The following is a 21,592-nucleotide window of genomic DNA, read 5'->3' on the forward strand; positions in this document are numbered from 1 at the left end:
AATCAAGAAACAATAAATTAATGAATTAACTTAACAAAATAATGTTTCATAACATTACATCCATTTGACAGTAACAGAAAATGATCTAGATTTTTTTTTCTTTGACAAAGGTACAAACATTTTTCACATCACGTACTTTTTTTCATGTGCGATACAGTAGAACGTATTGTATGTATAATTCCCACCGGAGGGGTCGCTATTTAGCCCTTTGACCTCGCTCCCATCGAAGAAGAAATTGTAGTTTCAAGATGGCGCTACCCGGTGTTTCACTCGTGTGTCTGAGAGCGCTGCGCAGCCTAGGTAAATGTCTTCCGACGAGAGTCCAGACAGCGTCGCACTGGGGCGGAGAAATGCGCTGGTGTGGGGCGAAAGCGGCCACTTTTCGACCGTACAGCACGTCGAGTTTCCAGCCGAAACGAGGTGAGTGACACGGGTGAGCTAGCTGAAGCGGCTACCGCTGCAGACGTCAAGGGCACGAGCATGCGTGAAAGCATCACAATAATTAGTTTGTTGTTTAATATCTATCGTAAAAATCTTCTAGATGAGCATGATTTGCATTTGTCTTGCCTTACATTTTTTTTTTTTATTTTACTGCGTAGGAAACGTAAGCCCCAACTTGCTTGAGGAGTTCCCCGAACCAAAATCTCTCTTGAATAACACCATCGCTCGCTCATTGGGAGTCAACGACCTCTCTGAGCTTATCCAGTACACCTGCACGGAGGAGGCTGGTGTCAAGGTCGGATCAACACCCGTTGTAGAATCTAGACTTGTGCTGTGTATCGTGAGGTCATGTTCTCTCGAATTGTGTCCCGTATTGTCTAGAAAGCCACTGTGACCGTGCTGTGGCCCTGCAAGATAGAGGAAGATGGCTACGCCTCCAAAAGAACTGACGCAGAAAAATGTGCTGCAGCAGCCGCTTGCCACAAACTCAAAGTATGTTTTGGGTTCATTGAAATTTCCTTTTTTTTTAAATTTGCAACTAGGGGTGTGAATTGCCTCGTACCTGACGATTCGATCCGTATCACGATTCATAGGTCACAATTCGATTTGATGCCGATTAATCCCGATATGAATTTACAAGTCGATTGTTGTGATTTTTTTTACTCAAATTTTGAAAATACCATTCAGTAAACTTGTACAATGTGCACTGTAAGATTTGTATGAAAATGTATTATTTATTTATCTCAAATTTCAGTTTTATAACAGAGCCACTGTATTTAACAAACAGGTTGTAACCTTTTTCATGTTAGAACAGCATTTAAATAAAATATTAAGGCTTAATGTTCCATTAATATAACATTCTTCCATACTCATTCACTGCCTTTGACAAGTATACTTGTCAATTGTATTTTTTAGAGCGGTGCTAAATGGGGGCGAATCTGAGCATGCTCCACTGTAAATATCAAACTTGGAAACAACTTTACTGCTGCCCAACCACCGGTAGATGACATCATTGCCCCATTTTATAGGAAATAAACACAGTTTCAGAGTCCATGGGAGAAATGGCTGTATTTTGGCAAACCTACATTTTTCTGCTGTCAATTATAAAAGAACGGGACGGGACAAAAAGTAGGGAGTCTATTCTGTTATTTGGTAGATTCGGTTTATATATAATTATTGAATGGAATATCACGTGAGTATTGGAAATGTAAAAATTTTCTATAATGACTGGCAGTGAATGAGTTAAGGTGTGAAAGTTAGACGTTTCGTTGGATATTTTTTCATCAAAAATGGATGTTAAAAAATCGATTCGGCTGCCTCTTGAATCGATTCGAGAATTGCGTGTTGAAGTATCGCGATATATTGCCGAATCGATTTTTTTTTAACACCCCTATTTGCAACTTTGCTAACCAACTGTTTGTTTTTGTTTTTTTTTAATGTGAGAAAGCCCACACGTGAAGAGGAAAAAAATAGATCACACATTTGTTTGCGTGTGTGCACCTTACATAATTTTCCTGTGTTTGCCTTGCAGGAAATGGGTGTGATCGGTCCAGACAATCAGCTGCCCAGGAAGAGATCGGGCAGGGGGAGAGGAGGATTGCGTTCGACTCTTTACGATGACGAAGACTCCTGGGCTGACAGATCGGAGCAGTCGTCCGAAAACGCATCTGACATTTCCAAAGCGCTTTCTCTCTTCCCTTCTCCAAAAGCTCTCTTGACCAGGGTGGTCCAGGTGGCCACGTCGTCCGAAAGTTTCAAAGTAAGTGCGTATGATTTCCGCCGTTCGCAGCTCATCACACGTCATGCCAATGTACTTCTTATCACGTGCTAACAATAGGAGTTGATAGAGTTCACGACAAGAGGTGGCAAGCTCAAGACGTGTAAGCTGACCCTGCGCTGGCCGCAGGAAATGACTTTTACTGTGACGGCGGGCAACAAAGTCGCGGCAGAAAAGGGAGCGGCGGCTCTTGCCTGCGTGAAATTGAAGGTGATGAGTCCTGTACCACTTAATCATTTTTTGTCACAATCTCAATTCAAACCGATGACGTGCCGACGATGTAGGAGTTGCAGTTGTTGGATAAGAATAACAACCCACTGACCCACGCTAAATACCACGGGGCCAAGGTGAGGGAGGCGGGAGAACGTGAGCGGCGTCCTCTTCGGGTGGAAGTTCCCACGTATTTGGAGGAGCGGATGAGGGATTATCTCACACAGGTCAGTTCCAGCCAGTTTTACCTTGCTGCTTGGTGGTTTTCTTACTATTTTTCTTCCTTCTTAGTGGGACCAGTGACCAGTCAAAATAATAAAAAAAAAAAAACATTTTGAAAGGGAAATTTGTTTGTTTTGAACATGACCCTCTAAAATTGAAGAAAACATTTTCATTAATAAAAAAAATAAAATACAAATTAGTTATTTATTTATTTATTTATTTATTTATTTTTTCAATAACCACAGTGTTCCCTCGTTATAACGCGGTTCACTTTTCATGGTCTCGCTGTTTCGCTTTTTTTTTTTTTTTTTAAGTGCAATTTTGAGTGCATGTTTTTACAGTAATATACCTATTTTGTAAATAATTATGAAGGTTTGAACATATTTATTGAACATTAAACAGAGGGAAATGTGAGAAAATTAAATCCTCAATGAGAAAAGTGTATAAACTGTGTGTTGAGGCATTTTTAGAGCCTTAAAACTTTTATAATAAATGTAAAACATAAAGCTAACTACTTCGCATATTTCCTTTATAGCGGATATATATATATATATATATATATATATATATATATATATATATATATATATATATTATTTTTTAACCTAACCCCAGTGGAAAATGAAGGGAACACTGTAATATTTATAAAACTAACTAAAGCTAACTATAATTGTGGTAAATAAATGTCCTTTGTTCTCATATTTTTCAAATATTATGAGCTTCCTGGATTTATTTTAAGTGTATTTATTACTGTATGGCTGTTCAGCAGAAGAAAGATTGAGCAGTTTCTATATAATTATACAGTTTTTTTTTAGTCTTTTTATTTATGTATTTATTTATTTATTTTTTATTTGACCTAAAAAAATACTCCTTATATTTACAAAAAAAATAAACTCACTCATTTTCAGAAAATTAAAAACAAACACTCTTAAAACTAATTAAAATGACCCAATTTAAAAAAACAAAAAAAAAAAAGTCAAAATGAAATGTAAAACTAACTACAAAGTATACACCAAAACTATATACCGGCAACCCTGAACTGTACTGCTGGGTACACACTTAATGGTGTAATTCTTGTATTGATGACAGTATCCAGTAGAAGTAGAAGTCCAGAAACTCTATGAGGAAGAGGACGACGGCATCAACCAGGAGGAAGCAGAAGAGGAAGACTTGACACTAGACGCCGTCACAGGAAAACCGTACCGGCCGTGGTCGTCTCAAGAAAGGAGGCGCCTCAACGAACGCCTGCAGGAGGAGTGGGAAAGCGCCGGGCCGGACCTGAGCACCGAGTTGCCGGCCGACGCCCACCGGCAGCGCGTAGTGTCGGCCGTGCGCGCCTCCCGGGCGGTGGTGATCGCAGGGGAGACCGGGTGCGGCAAGACCACTCGAATCCCTCGCTTTCTTCTGGAGGATCGCGTGACGGAAGGACACGGCGCCGACTGCAACATCCTGGTGACGCAGCCGCGCCGGATCAGCGCCGTGTCGGTGGCCCATCGTGTGGCCCAGGAAATGGGTCCTGCTCTCAGACACTCTGTGGGATATCAGGTAGATGACAGTTTCACTTCTTTTACTTAACTTAGTCCATAGGGCAAGGGACTGTGCTTTTAAGGGGAAGTCAAACAAAAAAATAAAATAGTATTTTGTAAGCGGCACATTAGGGTTTTTGTTTTTTTTGTTTTTTGAGAGCTCAGTGTTCATTCCGCAGTCATACGATTCAATTTGTGCTCATTAATTCACCTGAAACTGAATAAAAAATCTCCTATCCTTCAACTTAACCGGACACTTCATAGTCTTGCTATAGTCCTGAAGGTCAGGAGACCAGAGGAAAGATCAAATGAAGCAAAGTGAAATCCAGCACCAACCAGATACCACCTGCCACCCGCATGGTTACAAAACCAGCATCTTTCACCAACCCCAGAAACCTCTAAATTCCAACACATTAAGGATGCTATTAATTAAGAGACCAGAGCAAAAACTATGAGAAGGATAGATGAAGCAGAGTGAGACCCACTAGTTTAAACCCGGTATTCTGATTTAATATTACATAACATGTGGAATATGAATTAAGCAGCAAAATCCACCTGTTTTTGTCCATCTCAAGGGGCGGCCATCTTGTCACTTGCCGTCAACTGAAAAATGACATCAGAGCACCTCAGGGCTCAGGTAACGATAGTCATGGCTCACCTGTTTTCTCGGTTTGTTCTGAGCCCTGAGCAACTGTGATGTCATTGCCAGTCAACAGCAACAGGCAAAATGGCCGCCCCCTGAGATGGACAAAAATGAGTGGATTTTGCTGCTTAACTCATATTCCGCAAACGCAATATTAAACAAACTGTATATTGTAATTTTCAATTTAAAGTGCTTGAAAAAATGACATTAACTTTTAGGACATTTTAGGAACAGCTTGCTTGTTAGTTGGAGAGATATGATGGGAAAATCTAAAATAAAATCCAAGTAAATACAAGAAAAATAAATGAAATTGTCAACTATATAAAAATACAATAATAAAATTTAGAAAATAAATGATAAAATAAAGCTACATTTAAAACAAATCAATAATAAAAATTAAATACAAAAATATTAATATAAAAAATAAAATTAAAAAACATTATGGACTTTACCATATTTTACTTTGCCTTTCGGGGGAATTGAAGGAATATTCACAAGTTGTTTATCCATCCATCCATTTTCCTGACCGTTTAGTCCTCACAAGGGTCGCGGGAGGTGCTGGAGCCTATCTCAGCTGGCTTTGGGCAGTAGGCGGGGGACACCCTGGACCGGTTGCCAGCCAATCGCAGGGCAAAGTTGTTTATTTTGTATTTAAATTAGCTTGATAACCTTGATTGACTGGCAACCAATTCATGCTGTATCCCGCCTACTGCCTGAAGCCAGCTGGGATAGGCTCCAGCACCCCTACGACCCTTGTGAGGAATAAGCGGTTAGGAAAATGGATAATTTTGAGCTTTGAGCTTGGATTTCTTTTTTTCAGTTTACTTGAAGATTTGTTTCACATCTGAACAGATTTTTTTTTTTCTTTTTTTTTTTTTTTTTTTTAAACAGCTGAATGTTTTGACAAATCTATTCCATATTAAATGTCAAAATAAACAGAATAGATTTTAAAAATAACATAGGCCTATTTACATTTTTTATATTAATGTGGGCGTTTGACTACATTTTCTTCACTGTTGGTGAATAATTAATGATAAATGTGTTATTTGAATATAATTTCAACTTGTTTTTGTTTTTTTAAACATTGTTTTTGTGCTCACCTAACTTGGAAAAAAAAGAACTTAAAATTAACAAATGTATATATGGACAAAATAACATTATCACATGCTATCCTTTAAAAAGGAAAAATGATTTCATCATGGCACCTCCTTTAACCCAGTTAACGACGCATCCCGCATTTGCGCAGGTGAGACTCGAGAGCAGACCGCCGGAGCAGAGCGGCGGCGCTTTGCTCTTCCTGACGGTGGGCGTCCTGCTCAGAAAGCTGCAGTCCAACCCGGCCCTGCTGGGCGTCAGCCACGTGGTGGTGGACGAGGTTCACGAGCGCGACGTCAACACGGACCTCCTGCTGGCGCTGCTGCGCTCGTGCATGAGCAAGAACCCCGACCTGCGGGTGGTGCTGATGAGCGCCACCGGCGACAACGAGCGGCTGGCCGGCTACTTCGGAGGATGCCCCGTCGTCAAGGTGCCCGGGTTCATGCACCCCGTGCGGGATCGATACCTGGAGGACGTGCTGAGGGAAATGCGGCGGCCCCTGTCACGTGATCAGCGCAAAGAGCCGACCAATGAGGTGAGACTGGATGCTTCATACGCTGAGTAAAGTTGTATTATTTAAATTATTCGTCATTACTGTCAGAATATTTATATATATATATATATATATATATATATATATATATATATATATATATATATATATATATATATATATTTATTTATTTATTTATTTATTTTTTATTTTTTTTATCCAAAAAATGAAATGCAATACAGTTGTGCTTATATACCCTATGATGGTGTATGTAAACTTTTGAGCACAAGTATACATTTTATCTTTATGAGAAAATATTTAGTAAAAACTGTCAATTCTTATGTTTTTCTAATTAAAAAACAAATAATTCATTCATCCATTGTTATAGAACAGTGATGGCTAACTGAAATTCTGGAGGGGTATATATATATATATATATATATATATATATGAATGAATAATAAATTAAAAATTATTAAAATTAAATAATTTAAACATTTAAAATAAAAAAATGAATTTAGATGTAATTAAAATTTTTAAAAATTGAGATCACTTGTTTTTCAAATTTTTTAAATGATTATTATTCTTTATTTTTTTTTTTTTTTTAATTAGACACTTTTTTGTTTCTCTATTTAAAAAAAAAAATATTTTACCTTTTCAATTTTAATTTTTTTTTTTTAGCTTTTTTTAATTATACCCTTTTTTTGTTTCTCTATTTAAAAAAAAATACTTTTACCATTTCTTCCTGCCTTTTTTTAAGGAGTATGTTAAAAAAAATAAAAATAAAATCTAAAGAATTTTCTTGGGAAAAAATATTTGAAAAATGTTTTCAATTAAGGTGTAGGTTTTTTTTTGTTTTTTTTTTTGTTTTTTGTTTTAAGAGTTACTCATCCCTGTTATATAATCTAAACTACTGTTAGAATTTAAAAAAGATTATTGATAAAATTGATCACATTGTTTATAAAGGGACCATCCTCCTTGTCAATGAATTATGCAGGTGTGCCTAATAAATTGCCTTTCTTCCCCCTGCCGCCAACAGAGGCAAAGCGATGAGGTGGGTCCAGATCTGGATCTTGTCGCTGATGTCATTGATCACATTGACAAACGTGGCGAGCCAGGTACCAAACCCCCTCGCGACTCCCCCCCCGTCTATTGCGACACTTCGTTGAATTCACATTTCAAATGTCCCTCCTTCCGCAGGGGCCTTATTGTGTTTCCTGCCCGGATGGCAGGACATCAAGACGGTTCAAGAGAGTCTCCAGATGAAGCCGCACTTTTCTTCTGGCTTGCACGTGATCCTGCCATGTAAGAGTGTAAACATCCTTTTCTTAAAATACAAACAACAACTAACATCTCCCATTTTTTTCTCGTTTCAGTGCACTCTAGCTTGTCAGTGGCAGACCAGCAGGCAGTGTTCCAGCGCCCCCCAGAGGGCCACAGGAAAATTGTCCTAGCCACCAACATAGCAGAGACGTCCATCACCATCGACGATGTTGTGCATGTGGTGGACGCAGGAACGCACAAGGAGCACAGTTACGACCCACGCACAAAAGTAAGGCCACAAGACAACGCTTGCCTTTGACTTTATACATGCGGAAGAAAAGTTATTACTTCAACATGTAAAGTAGCCTCTTGTCAAATGACATAATTATTTTTGACATCATCATCATCAATTAACATCAATTGAAAAAATGACTAACATGTATTAGCAAGATTGTGTTATATTAAAAATGTTTTAATATTACAGGAATAGTCGTTACAAGAAAGTATATAATGTTGCAAGATTAAAATCATGACATTGGTCATATTTTATGAAATGTCTTTACGTTTACAGTAAATTCTAATATTTTTAAAGATTTGTGAATAAAGTTGTATTATCGTAACAGTGATTACACCATTGAAATCACATTTTTATGAAACAAAACTCGAGTAATTTAATGATTATGACTTTTTTTTTTTTTTTTTTTTTTTTACATTTAATCATTTAAATAATTTTAAGTCATCTTGCTTGTGAATAAAGATATATGTACATATTATGCATGTCAGTATGTGTTTAGAAGAATACAATTTAAAAGAAGAAAAAAAAATCTTTTATGGCTTATTATTGTGAGAATAATGTAATGCGAAGACAAATATCTTAAGTAAATATTTGCCGAGGGGAAAAAAATTGACCTAATATTTTATGAGGATAATAATTTTATAAAGCTAAATTTTTATGAGCCAAAAATTGGGGGGGAAATCAATGTACAGCAACCAGGTGTTTTTATGAATAAATAGTCAAAGAATTTCAGATATTACAGTAATAAAGTAGTATTATTAAAAGAAATGCAAATATTTTTTAGGGTAATAATTTTGATGCTGCAAGAACAATGTTAGAACATCAAAGTGTGATGATTTTAATCCCCCCTAATAAATGAATAGTAATGTCAAATAATTTTGAATATTACATGAAGTGGTATTATTAAAAAAACAAAAGCTGAATTATTATTCCGATGAAGGTTTGTGGCGTGTGAACGTGTAATAACGTGTCCCGTTGTCAGGTGTCTTGTCTGGACACGGTGTGGATTTCGCGGTCCAACGTGACTCAGCGCAAAGGGCGAGCGGGCCGCTGTCAGCCGGGTCAGTCGTACCATCTGTTCCCACGGCAACAACTGGACGCCATGACGCCCTTCCCCATCCCCGAGATCCTGCGCACCCCCCTGGAGAGCCTGGTGGTCCAGGCCAAGATCCACAGTCCAAAATTGAAGGTACTTCCTTCAGCTCATGTCATTTCAATGTTGAACATCTTCAAGGCATAAAGTAACCTAGCTTTTTTTTTTTTTTTTTTTTTTTTTTTTTTTTTTTTTTTTTTTCATCCTTGCAGGCTGTTGACTTTTTATCGCAAGTGTTGGACAGCCCCGAACAGGAAGCTGTGTCAGATGCCGTCCGAAATCTGCAAAACATTGGTGATTTTTCTATACTGTGTAATCATAACATTATTGGTTGTGGGGGTGGAAAAAATAGAATGAAGAGTTGTTGTTTTTTTGTTTTGTTTTTTTATTCTCGTGTCGTTGTAACCAAAACTTTCATTTCAACAAGAAGCATAATATTACGGTCACGCTGGGGGGCAAAAACAACAAAAAATTAGAAAAATAATATTTGAAGAGTGAAGTCGTTTTATTAAAAGAGAAAACTTACGGTAATTTTAAAACAATTGTAGTTAAGTATGTTAAAAAAGAAATTAATCTTGTGGGGCTTAAAAAAAAAAAGTAAAGTAAACTTTCAGTATTACAATAATGAAGTACTTTTTCTTTTTTTAACAAAAAAATTGTAATGTTAAAGATTACGGAAACTGTCATAATTGTTCGGATTAAGTTGTAAACTTTAGTTGAAGTTGGATTATTAATAAATAAAAAACGTTTTTAATATTGCCAGAATAAATTGCTTTGGAGAGACATGTACAATTGGGAGAATAAACACATAATAGTACAACAATAAAGCCATCTGTATGTTTAGAACATAAGATGTTAACAAATTGTGAATACAATGGGAATAAAATGTATTTTGTGAGATTTTTTTCATATGAAATAAGAAGTAATGTTTAAAAATAATGAATATGACTCCGATAAAGTTGCGAGAAAATGTCATATCAGAATTTGTTTTGTCACTTTAAGGTAAAACATTACATTAAAATGTTAAATAATCTTGAATGCCATGGGAAGAAATATTTTACGAGGGAAAACATGAAATTGCTGCAATAAAATCATAGGTGTTTTTTTAATGAAAAAATTAAACAGTTGTATTATCTTATTAGAATTATTTATATGTAGTTTTTTTATGAAAAATTTGAACAATTATTTTATCATAATTATTATGAGGAAAAAAAGCCATTGCAAGCAAAACACTAAAATATATTTTTTGAAGATTTTTTTTCTTATTATGAAAATAAACTTGCAGTATTACAACAATAGTTGTAAAAAAAAAAGGTTTACAAATATTGAATCTCACTGAGATAAATTTGTGTAAAAATGTCAAGATATTCCAAAAAGAATCCTCATTCAACCCCAAAAACGTATAAATACGTTTTTAATACTTTAAACTTTACTCCCAAAAACGGCTTTGATGCACCTTCTGACCTGAAAAGGTCGCTTAAAAGAATGGTAGTTATTTTTTTTTTTAAAAAGGAAAAAAAACAGCCAGCAGGTGGCAGCAGAGTATAAGAGATCAGCCAGGGCCATGTTGCAACGAGCTCTTTTTTTTGTCAGTGTTTTCAACAGGTTTGTGAATAATGATGAAACTTAGCAATATTCTAATGCTAATTGCGGACTTCCCCTTTAAAAAAAAAAAAAAAAAAAAAAAAAAAAAATGGCCAGCAGGTGGCAGCAGAGTATGAAATCAGCCAGGGCCATGTTGCAACAAGCTCTTTTTGCCAGTGTTTTTAATCAGTTTTGTGAATAATGATGAAACGTATCTATATTCTAATGCTCATTGCTGACTTCCACTTGAAAAAAAAAAAAAAAATTGTCCCTGAATTGTTTTGTGCCTGCAGGCGTCCTGGACCAGCAGGAATCGCTGACGCCTTTGGGCGAGCGCGTGGCCTTGATGTCATGTGACCCGCGTCTGGGCAAAGTTCTGGTGCTGGGCGCCATGTTCCGCTGCACGTTGCCCATGTTGTCCGTGGCCGCCAGTCTGACGCGGGACCCGTTCCACAACAGCCTGCAGAACCGAGCCACCGTCGCCAAGGTGAGGCCGGCCGGCCGCGCTTGACCTCGACGTCACGTTTGGGCGTTTTTTTGAGCGCCCGCTCACCCGTTGCCGCTGCCGTTGGTCAGGCCAAAGCCGCCCTGAGCGGCTCCAGCTGCAGCGACTACCTGGCGTTCAGTCGAGTGGTGCTGGGCTGGAGGAGACTTCAGCAGGAAGGAGACCGCGACGATCGAGACCAATACTTGGAGGAATTCTGCTTGTCCAAGGCCAGCCTGCGTTACATCAATGGTACGCTATTATAATTATTATTATTATTATTTTAATTAATTAAAATATACAAATCAAGTAATTTGCAATATTACATTCAGTTTGTATTTTGAGGAAGCAAAAATGATCAAAACAATTGAGTCGTTAATTTGATTTAGTCATTTTAAGATTCGTTGGTATTGCAAGTAAAAGCTGCATTATTCAAATAATATTGTAATATTAAATAATAAAGTAAAATCTTAATTGTGAAGGGCAAGTTATTAAAAAGTTGCATTTGTCCGAATTTAGTCAAAATTTACATCAAAATTATTTTCAGGAATAAATTAAGTTACAAAATTTTGAATATTACAGGAATGAAGTTAGTATTTTTAAGGTGACGTGGGTGTGAGTTTTTTTGTTTTGTTTTTTTAAATAAAATTGACGTAATGAATCGTATTTTTCATTACATATTAACAAATGAGTCATTTTAAATCTTGTGATATTAAATATTTTAATTTATTCAAAACAAAAGGTAGTCTTTTGAAACTTATATTCATTTATACTCATGTTGTGAAAAATTATCATTTGCAAGATTAAACGTGTAAGCCAAAAGTAAAATCTTGAATGTTGAAATACTCATTAAAAAGTTGTATTTGCAAGAGGAAAAAAATCTGAACGTACATCAAGATAGCATTTTTGTGAATACATTAAGTTACATAATCTTGAATATTACAGGAATTAAAGCTGTATTATTTTTATGGAGTTATATTTTTTTCCCAACAAAACATAATTAATATTGCAAACACCAAATCAGAATATTGCAATGCTACATTTATTTTAATTCATTACATTAATTTTAGTAAGGAGTCACTAACACAATTTACCAATAATACATGTGAAAAAAAAAAATATGTATTTGTGGGGACAGATGACTAGTTATAATTTTCAATGAATAAAAGAGTCCAGGAATTGCTTTATATTCCAAAAATCAATTGCCCTGAGCTTCAAACCGTCCAACATGAAACGCAAATGCCACCTAGTGGCAATTTTTTTTAGCTCAACACAGATCGATGATTCAATTTTTCGCAGTCCTTTAACTGTGTAGTGTGGTTTTAACTTCAAATAACTTTATGAAGTACATAATATAAAATGACTGTTTCAATGAACTAAAAGATACAACCAAATTTGTATTTGGAATCCAAGTTTATACAATAAGTGTATGTGTTAGAGTTATTGTGTATATATTATTCTATATTTTCTCTTATTACATAGTTAATTGCCAACTATGTATTCAGTATTTCACTATGGGTTTGGAGCTGCTGCATGTTTATTCAACCTGAGGACATCTGGAATGTGGGAATGAAGAACTACAGCCTTCAAGGATTAGTAGTCGTGACGATTTAAAGGATGTCCTCTGTATTTTACGACTGCTGGAGTTGCTTATCACATTGCTGCCAGTACTCCCATTTTCCTCAGAGGCAAGTGTGTAGCCTATTGTGTATGTTAGGGAATCCGAAATAAAAGAGGAGAAGTAGGGAGTTGTGTCAGAAGGGGCTGGGAGCTTGTGATCTGCGCACAACTCTCTGTCAGCTTCTCCTCGCGAGTAATCAAATCCTTGTGTCTTCTCATTCTTTCTTCTGTGTATTTTAAATGTTGCAGGTGTTGACTTGACATTAACTTGGTCCTTTCGAGCCGGATCCCAGGACGCCTAAAGGATTCCAGTTGCAGAGTCGACCTCCAGGAAGACCGTGGCCACGGCAAATACTACCCTTTTCTGGGACTGGATTTTCGTCTCTGTGACTGGGATCTGGAAGGCTGACGGGAATCCAAAGGACGAGAAGACATCTGGGTGAGAAAAAATTTACTTTCCGGGGGAAAGTGTGAAGTGAATGTCGACGTAAAATCTGCGCGAAGGTACTGTCGCAGCCTGCACGAAGGTACTGTGTGGGAGGAAAAACCTTGTGAATACTAGTCAATGGCAAGTAAAGGGAACGGAGCCCAGTAACGTCCGTGTAAAGAGACGATGCCGGAGTCGTGTACGTACTTAAATTCCGTGAAACGCAGAAAATAAAAGGGCCTTGTGTGAGTGTGTGAAGTGAATGGAAGTGTAGTGTCATTTGATACTTACTTCATTTTAAACAAACAGGATTGTAAGTGACAACTCATTGTGGAAGCAAAGGCAAGAATTCTCCGCCCTATTGGGTAGAAGCTTGAGAATTACCACAGTGAGAAATTTATTGTCACCCTGTTATTTGAACCTATCAGTCCCTAGGAAACTCTAGGTTCACGGACTGTACCAAATTCATATAAAATGGGGGAAAATAAACAGTAAAAGGTGAGCTATAAGATGAACTATCCAGTAAGGATTGGATGTTCATAGAAAAATTAGATCCATCTAAAATATAGCATTGAAATACGTGGATTACAAGATATACTTTTGCTGGCCAGCTTAATTTACAATAGTAAAAATAATAACAATAATAATGGTAATCCACTACAATATTAAATAAGGAATAAAATGAAATGGAAAGTTGGAGCTTTAACAGCCTAATGATATCGAGGCATAAGTGTATTGTCTGTAAAAGTGTATGTGTGTGGCTTCTCACTGTGTTTGTCTCTGTGAGCTCTTGTATGTGTCTGTGTGTCATATTGTCTAAAGACGACGGCTTAAAAGGGTTTAAATTGTGTATAAGGGGTTGTTAGATCGTGTCTAACATAACTATGTTAAAAACGGTGAAATTGAGAAATTTTGGTCTGTATCAAATATGAGGTGCGTGGACCAAAAAGTGGTCCCAGAAAGGGTCATCACCCGGTCCTCAGGTGAAAATTGTGTATTTTGTTTTTGGATGGTAAAGCTAATTGTTTGAGAGTGAGTTAAGTAGGTGATTGATGACAAGTTGTTGGACTTCTGACAAAAAAAAAAAAAAAAAAATCCTTTTTGTTGGACTGTTTTGAGCATGGGAAATGATAAAAGTAAGAGAGAAACGTGAAAGTAGAATTGATTATGGTAGAATTAGAACAACTGGATAAAGAGAAGATGAATTAGTGGATGATTTTAAAGTGGGATTTGTGAAGTGTTTAGAACAAGTTGTGGTGGTGTAGATGATGATAAGACAGGAAGGTGTAACGTTAGAGGACACTGAGTTAAGAAATTACCCTCAAAAGTATAAAATAGATAGTTTAAAATGATATAGATTATTTGATAAATAATGCTAATCTAGTCTACTAAATACTAGTTTAAAGAAATTTGAAACTTTGAATTAAGTAAGTAATGATGGTTTTCAGCTATGACTATATTGTAAAGTGTGTAATGGCACCATTTGTCAAATTGCCAAATGGGGAAGGCCTTGATATCACACTGATAGTAGAAGCTTCTATATGGAAATGCAATGATTTCATGACTTTTTAACAGGTAGTAATTTAAACCTTATTGACTGACTTGAAAATACTTACTAGGAGTTAAATGTTCTAAAAATTCATTACTGTGGTGTTTCTATTTACTAATAGATTTGGTGTGACTCATGCAGATCCAGATTAGAGAACAGCATAAAATTGTAAGAAAGAGCCTTTACAATGTCGTTTTGAATATAGTCCTGAAGTTTGTATAAAAGATTAGTTACACGGAGGAATGTTTTCCTAATTGAATTCTGATTTAGCTCCTGCTGTGATTGACTGTGGAATTTAACAAATTCTCCCTCACCAGAACCTGATAAGTAAAATAGGCATTGAAGGGAAAAGATTATTAAAATGGTTTAGAAGGCAAACCTTTTATTAGTGGTGAGTTATTTAAAATAAATAAATAGCTGAGATTTGAATTTGATGAAGAAGAAAAAAATGGCATTTATAATTGAATTTGAATGTTCTTAAAGGAGCACAATTATTAATAGTTGCTTTTCCACCAACAAGCCCAGGATCTTTGAGTTCTGGGTAAAGTGAGTTTTTGGTTGCAAAAGTTCAGCAGGGAATTTAGAATTGTGTTTTTACAGTGTCTTAGAGTTCTCTGTAATTAATTTAAATGAGTTTGATTGAGACGAGCTGCTGTAAAAATACTGACCCCTCAAAGTAACCACCTTAGGTTAGTGAGACCCTGCTGCCGAGATAGTACTTGGATGCCCCATGAGGAATTTTTATTGCCCTGGTAATTGTTGTTGGTGGAAAAACGGCCATTTATTTGAACAAGGTGAACATAAAAAACAAAGATGAAACGAAACCAGTAAGCAGAATTATATTAAATTGGATTAGACCTAGTCTTGGTGTCTACATTAGATGGCAACATGGTAATAAAAAGATAAGCTGAGTAGAAAAAGGGATATCGCTATGTGAAAGGTGTAGGATCTTTGCATTTTTACGACGTAGTCTATATCCTAAATAAATTCTTAAATGGTAGCTGACGCCTTACTACAAAAAGCGAGGGAACTGATTGTAAAGAAGGGAGATGATAAGCTATGTCACTCTGAGCATAAATGTGAGAACGAAAACAATGCCACACCTACGAGTGTCACAGTTGACTGACTACCTGTAAACTGATGATGAGTTTGATACAGTGACACTGCATATAACAATTATGGCAGAACAAATGGAGATGACAGAACTTTTGTTTTTCTTTAAAACTAAATAGGAAGAACTGTTTAACCTGCTTCCTTATGAATTCATCATTCATTCATTCATTCATTCATTCATTCTGATGTTGGGTTTCTTGACAACATGTAAGTAAGTGGAAATCAGAGCAAACAGATCAGATATCATCTATGCTAAAGATGATTTATTTGAGTAAAATGCTGAATTGGAGATAAATTAGACTAGTGATTAAGGACTCGCAAAGGGCAGAAGTGCTGATTGAAAATACTAAACTTACTAACTGGAAATATATTATTAGATAATTTGGATTCTTGATGAAAATTTGAGGAATGAATAAGTACTATAACAGTACACCCAAATTGTATATTCTGGTCTAAATTTGCACTGGAAGGGAAATATACATACATATATATATTATTACTACAAGGATATTGTGAATGTCCCACAATACCCTCTCAAGCAATTCGAAATTGTTTGGGTACATTTGGGAAGTCAGATTTTGACTTGCATGGACAAAATTCTTCTATGGCATGAAAGAAAATTGAGCTGTGAAATGAAAACCAGCAACAACTTAAAAGAAAGAAGAAATTGGAGAATGATGTAAATAAAGGTGTATTACACTTTTGTGCAACAAGGGTGTAATATTGAGATTGTTTTGATTGTAAAGTGGTTATGATGGAGACCCAACGATAAAACGAAGTAATTTTGTCGGCCCTAAGATTTGAAACAAATTACAAAATGATATCTTAAATTCCTGAGTGAAATTGTGACCTGTTATGAACTTTTGATGTTTGTGATTATACATATATAATTATACATGAATTGGGTGGATAATTATGCTAACAATTCTACTACTGAAATTGAATTGAGATACTGATAACAACGACAATGTTTGACAAATTTTAATAGATAGATGAATGTGAAAAATGCAGTTTGTGATTTAAATTGAACAATGATAGTAGTGGCTTTACGAAGATATTGGAAGGCCATTTGAACAGACAATTGATTGCTGACATGGTTATGAGTTTTGTTTAGAATGCATGAAGTAGAATTTAAGCCAGTATTTTATATTAATTGTGTACAAGATGATTGATATTCATGGTGGCTTTATTATTAACTACATATGGCTTTGGGAAAGATGTGTTACATTTAAACTTGATTATATGGTTGTAAACAATACAAGATGTAGTATGATACAATTAGTTTTGAAGAAATGCCAGACTACTACTATGCTATGGGTAGACTATAAAATTCTATCCGTCCAAGACATGTAAACTACAGTGTTCTTTCGCAAATTAGGGCCAGAGCGGTGAAGGCTACAGGGTCCCAATTGTTTTAAATTCCATAGTTGTTTAAAAAAAAAAAAAAGAAAAAAAAAAAAAAAAAAAAAAAAAAGAAAAGAAAAAAAGTGCTGATTTTGTGGATTTTTGTACAGCTGTGTAATTTTTTGGAAGAGGAAAATGACTGTATGAAGGTTAACCCACTGATATACGAGGGAACACTGTAGTGGAAAAGAAAAAAAAGGAAAAATGAAAACCTTTTGTAAATATTGTGAAATTATTTTAAATTGCATGCAGCATAAGATTTATATGAAGTGGCTTGGATAATGATTTTGAGTTGTGAGCCATAAAAATGTCTCAAAAGGGGGGAGTTGGTAACAATACGGCAATACCGCATGTAAATTTTATATTTTTAATTTTTTAAGTTTTTATGTTTTTGGAATTTTGTTTTAGAAGTTTGTTATACATGGAATTGATGTTTCTAATATTTTACAATTTTTGTTAGTGGCTATGGATTTTATGGAATTGAACAAAAAGTAAGACAATGTCAATATTAACAAGTACTGATTGATGGTCTTAAAAAATGTAACAATGAGTTGAAATTGTTCCAGAAAAACAACTGGATGTTATTATTATGGCAGAAGCATTGTGTGAACAGATCATGTCTCTATATGACGTACTAGTTATTTGGAGTAATGAATGAAAGTCACTTTATATGTTACATTGTTTAAGGGAAAAACAGAAAAGCGAGAAAAATACATGATCAAAGCATGGAGATAAGATAATTGATGATTAAGTAATTTGGGAAATTGTAAAAGGAACAAGACAGTTAAGCTCGTTTGAAATTTCGTGTGGTGGACCATTTAAATTTGCCTATTGTAATAACCTGTTAAGCCGTACAGATGAAAGAAATTTATTCAAGTGACTATATGAGAAGATTGTTTAAATGATAAGGAAGTGAAAATGTTTAATCAAATGCCAGATGACTCTCTATCTCAGCAGGAAGGCAAGCCTCCCATCAAGGGTAGTGACTGACTTTGATTAAAGGTCCAGCCTAAGGTGGGAAGGCCCTTGTAAGTGTTGTTGGCCCCGAAGGTTGTGAAGATCGCTGAACGACTCTCCTGGATTCACCTATCACATGGCACAAAACAGGTACCATTGACTAACAGCTTGCCAGGTTGCGGAACGAAGCCTGACTGAAGTGAGGTCAGAGGAGAAACAAGCAGCTTGACTCGCTGTGAAAAGTCTGACCAAGTAAGTCAGTGAAGACTTTGGGAGCACATTGTTTGCTACCCTCAAAGTTCCCCCAACCGCTGTGAAGTCCAGGACCTGTCTCACTGTGCAGGATGTGTCAGAAGGGACAACTCAAGGAGACGAGTCCCTTTCCTGAATCAAATGGAGCGTAAGATGCGATCAGACGCAGTTGGGGCTGTCTTTTTGATTTTGATTTTTGGGGCCATCATGAAGAGGAAGAGAGACAGCTGGTTGAATTATTAATGCTGAGAATTACATAAAGAAACATTGGATAATGTACATTATGATATGCTTGAATTATTTTCAAATCCAGCCGACTATGACTAAAGATTAACATTGCCTCTGAGTGTAAATGTATTTGTTTTCGTAAATATGATCCTGCAGTTGAAAATCTAATTGAAGTAACTCATAGGTGATCTTAGACTTTGAGCAAATATATAATAAACAGGGGGGAATGTTAGAGTTATTGTGTATATATTATTCTATATTTTCTCTTATTACATAGTTAATTGCCAACTATGTATTCAGTATTTCACTATGGGTTTGGAGCTGCTGCATGTTTATTCAACCTGAGGACATCTGGAATGTGGGAATGAAGAACTACAGCCTTCAAGGATTAGTAGTCGTGACGATTTAAAGGATGTCCTCTGTATGTTACGACTGCTGGAGTTGCTTATCACATTGCTGCCAGTACTCCCATTTTCCTCAGAGGCAAGTGTGTAGCCTATTGTGTATGTTAGGGAATCCCAAATAAAAGAGGAGAAGTAGGGAGTTGTGTCAGAAGGGGCTGGGAGCTTGTGATCTGCGCACAACTCTCTGTCAGCTTCTCCTCGCGAGTAATCAAATCCTTGTGTCTTCTCATTCTTTCTTCTGTGTATTTTAAATGTTGCAGGTGTTGACTTGACAGTATGAAAAATTTGAAAAACAAGTATTGAACATTTAGAACAAATATCTGTGATTAATCACAATTTAACTATGCATGAAGTATGGTTTTCCTTCATCCTTTTTTTTTTTTTCCTGCCCAGGTCTCATTTCCCAGTTCAGCGAGAATCTATGTGAGGCTCAACTGGCGTCCCGTGCCAGCGAGTGCCAACGGCGCTCGTCGCTCCTCAACCAGCACAGCGAGCAGGAGCAGCTGCTCAAGGCCGTGCTGATGGCCGGGCTCTATCCCAACCTCGTACAGGTACAAGCTTTTCTGGACATTTTTTTTATTTTTTTAACAAAATATTTACAATAAAAATATTCCAAATTTTCTTTACCTGATGTTTTTTTTAATTATTTTTTTTTGGCCAACATATACACATGTGTAGTATGGTTTTGCAGCGGGTTAAGTTCCATTTCCTACCAATGTTTTTTGTTTGCTATTTAGGTGAAGCGAGGCATCGTGACCAAAGGGGGGCGCTTTCGGCCCAACAGCCTTTCATTCCGCACGGCGGGCGGCGGCGTCATCCTTCACCGCTCCACCGTCAACAGGTGCAATGCACTTTTAAAATTAATACACATTCAGCTTATTTTATGTAATTATTTTTTTTCCCATGATTTTTCAGAGGAAATGAGGAACTTCCTTGTCGATGGCTCACCTTCTTCGGCGCCGTAAAGTCCAACGGCTCCGTTTTCATCCGTGACTCATCGGCCGTCCATCCGCTCGCCCTGTTGCTGCTCACCGACTGTGACGTCACGGAAACAGGTGAGCTTCGATGCATCTTTGCTTTAGTTGATTTTTTTTTAATTGTTAAATTATAAGGTTGTGTTGAGTAGTTGGAAATTGCATTTGATTTAAAACTATTGTTTTACTTTTTTTTTTTTTTTTTTTTTTTTATTTATTTATTTATTTATTTTTTGTATACACCCTCTTTGCTTTCATGGTTATAGTACCGGTAATTGTTTTAGATTGGTAAGCCAATCAAATATTTTTGTCAAATTTTTTTTTTTTTTTTTTTTCCCCCCAGTGGACAATATTTGTAAGAGATTTTTTATGTTCACTGATTTTCCTTTTTTTTTTTTTTTTTTTTTTTTTTTTGAGTAAATTTTTTTGTCAGTTTTTCAATGGAAATGATATCCAGTAAAAGCATTTTTGTTTTCGCCAAATGCTGTTGCTATGGCGACGTGCTGTTTGACAAGAAAAATGAAGCTGATTATCGTCTTCACATTAGTGAAAACATGAAATTTTGCACACTCATTACAACTAGCAAAATAATCATTTTGATTGTGCATTAAAAAAAACAAAAAAGGCTCAGTTAGTGTCCCCAAGAAAATTTGAACAAAGCAGCCCCAGTCATCTATTTCAAGACCTGCAAGATGTTTGAGCTGCATATATAACTGCTTTAGACCTGCAAAATGTCTCTTGAATATGTTAAATCAAACAGTAAGTTCGTTATTCTGTATTTGCTTTCAAATTTGGACCCTTTTTTGCCCTTTATAAGAGGTTACATTTTACATTTACAATTTAAAGAATTCCTAGAGATTGTATCCAATTTTAAAACGAAAAGCAAAAGCAAAGCTTTAGTAATTTTAATTGTTTTTTTTTTATGTAGCGCTGTAAAATTTGTTTTTGATGGTTAAACAAGGCCTAGCAAGAAAATACAATAAAATAAATCCCTATTTTAAACGTTTATTGTGCCATTAAAAAAATAAAAATAAAAAAAATCCAATTCCAATGTGCAAGTACCCCAAAGTGGCATGAATGATTTCTTTGCCCATAGCAAAATATCTCTTCTTGTGTTTTCAGTGAGCGGCGAGGACGTGGAGGTGGCGCTGCCGGGCCGCTCGCTGGTGCGCTGCCAACTGTCGGCCGCCACGTGGGAACTGCTGTGGGATTTGCGCACGTCCATCCAGGCCATGCTGCGCCGCAACCTCAGGCAGCCCGCCGGCAGCGCCGCGCACTCGGGCCAGGACGGCGAGCTCATCTCGCTGCTGGTGGAGCTGCTCAACGACACGGACGCCAACCCGGCGACGGCGAACAGCGAGCTGGACTGAATGTCAATACGCAGCACTGATGAATTAATAAGTATAGAAGAAATCCATTCTTTTGGATTGTGAAGCCTACATGACTTATGAAAAGTCAAATGTTTTTGTTTGTATAAATTATATTGTCTTAAGAGGATTTGGAGCTCGGCATAACCAAAATAAAAAAATTACACCAAA

At 36.3% G+C, this 21,592-nt stretch overlaps 1 protein-coding gene across 1 annotated transcript; it reads left to right on the forward strand.

Annotated features, from left to right (window-relative positions):
* The first annotated feature begins 47 nt into the window (after positions 1–47).
* dhx30 (DEAH (Asp-Glu-Ala-His) box helicase 30) lies at positions 48–21,591 on the forward strand. The gene is made up of 19 exons (XM_077518797.1): positions 48–420; positions 600–736; positions 823–933; positions 1,973–2,200; positions 2,279–2,428; positions 2,503–2,655; positions 3,740–4,195; positions 6,066–6,449; positions 7,447–7,525; positions 7,608–7,712; positions 7,784–7,959; positions 8,948–9,154; positions 9,271–9,352; positions 10,936–11,129; positions 11,219–11,378; positions 19,474–19,631; positions 19,818–19,921; positions 19,996–20,135; positions 21,177–21,591. Exons 1-19 carry the CDS (start codon positions 249–251, stop codon positions 21,422–21,424), a joined length of 3,444 nt encoding a protein of 1,147 aa, XP_077374923.1. The 5' UTR covers positions 48–248; the 3' UTR covers positions 21,425–21,591.
* Position 21,592: the final 1 nt, after the last annotated feature.

Source organism: Festucalex cinctus, chromosome 1, assembly GCF_051991245.1.
Source record: "Festucalex cinctus isolate MCC-2025b chromosome 1, RoL_Fcin_1.0, whole genome shotgun sequence".
Taxonomy (NCBI): Eukaryota; Metazoa; Chordata; class Actinopteri; order Syngnathiformes; family Syngnathidae; genus Festucalex; species Festucalex cinctus.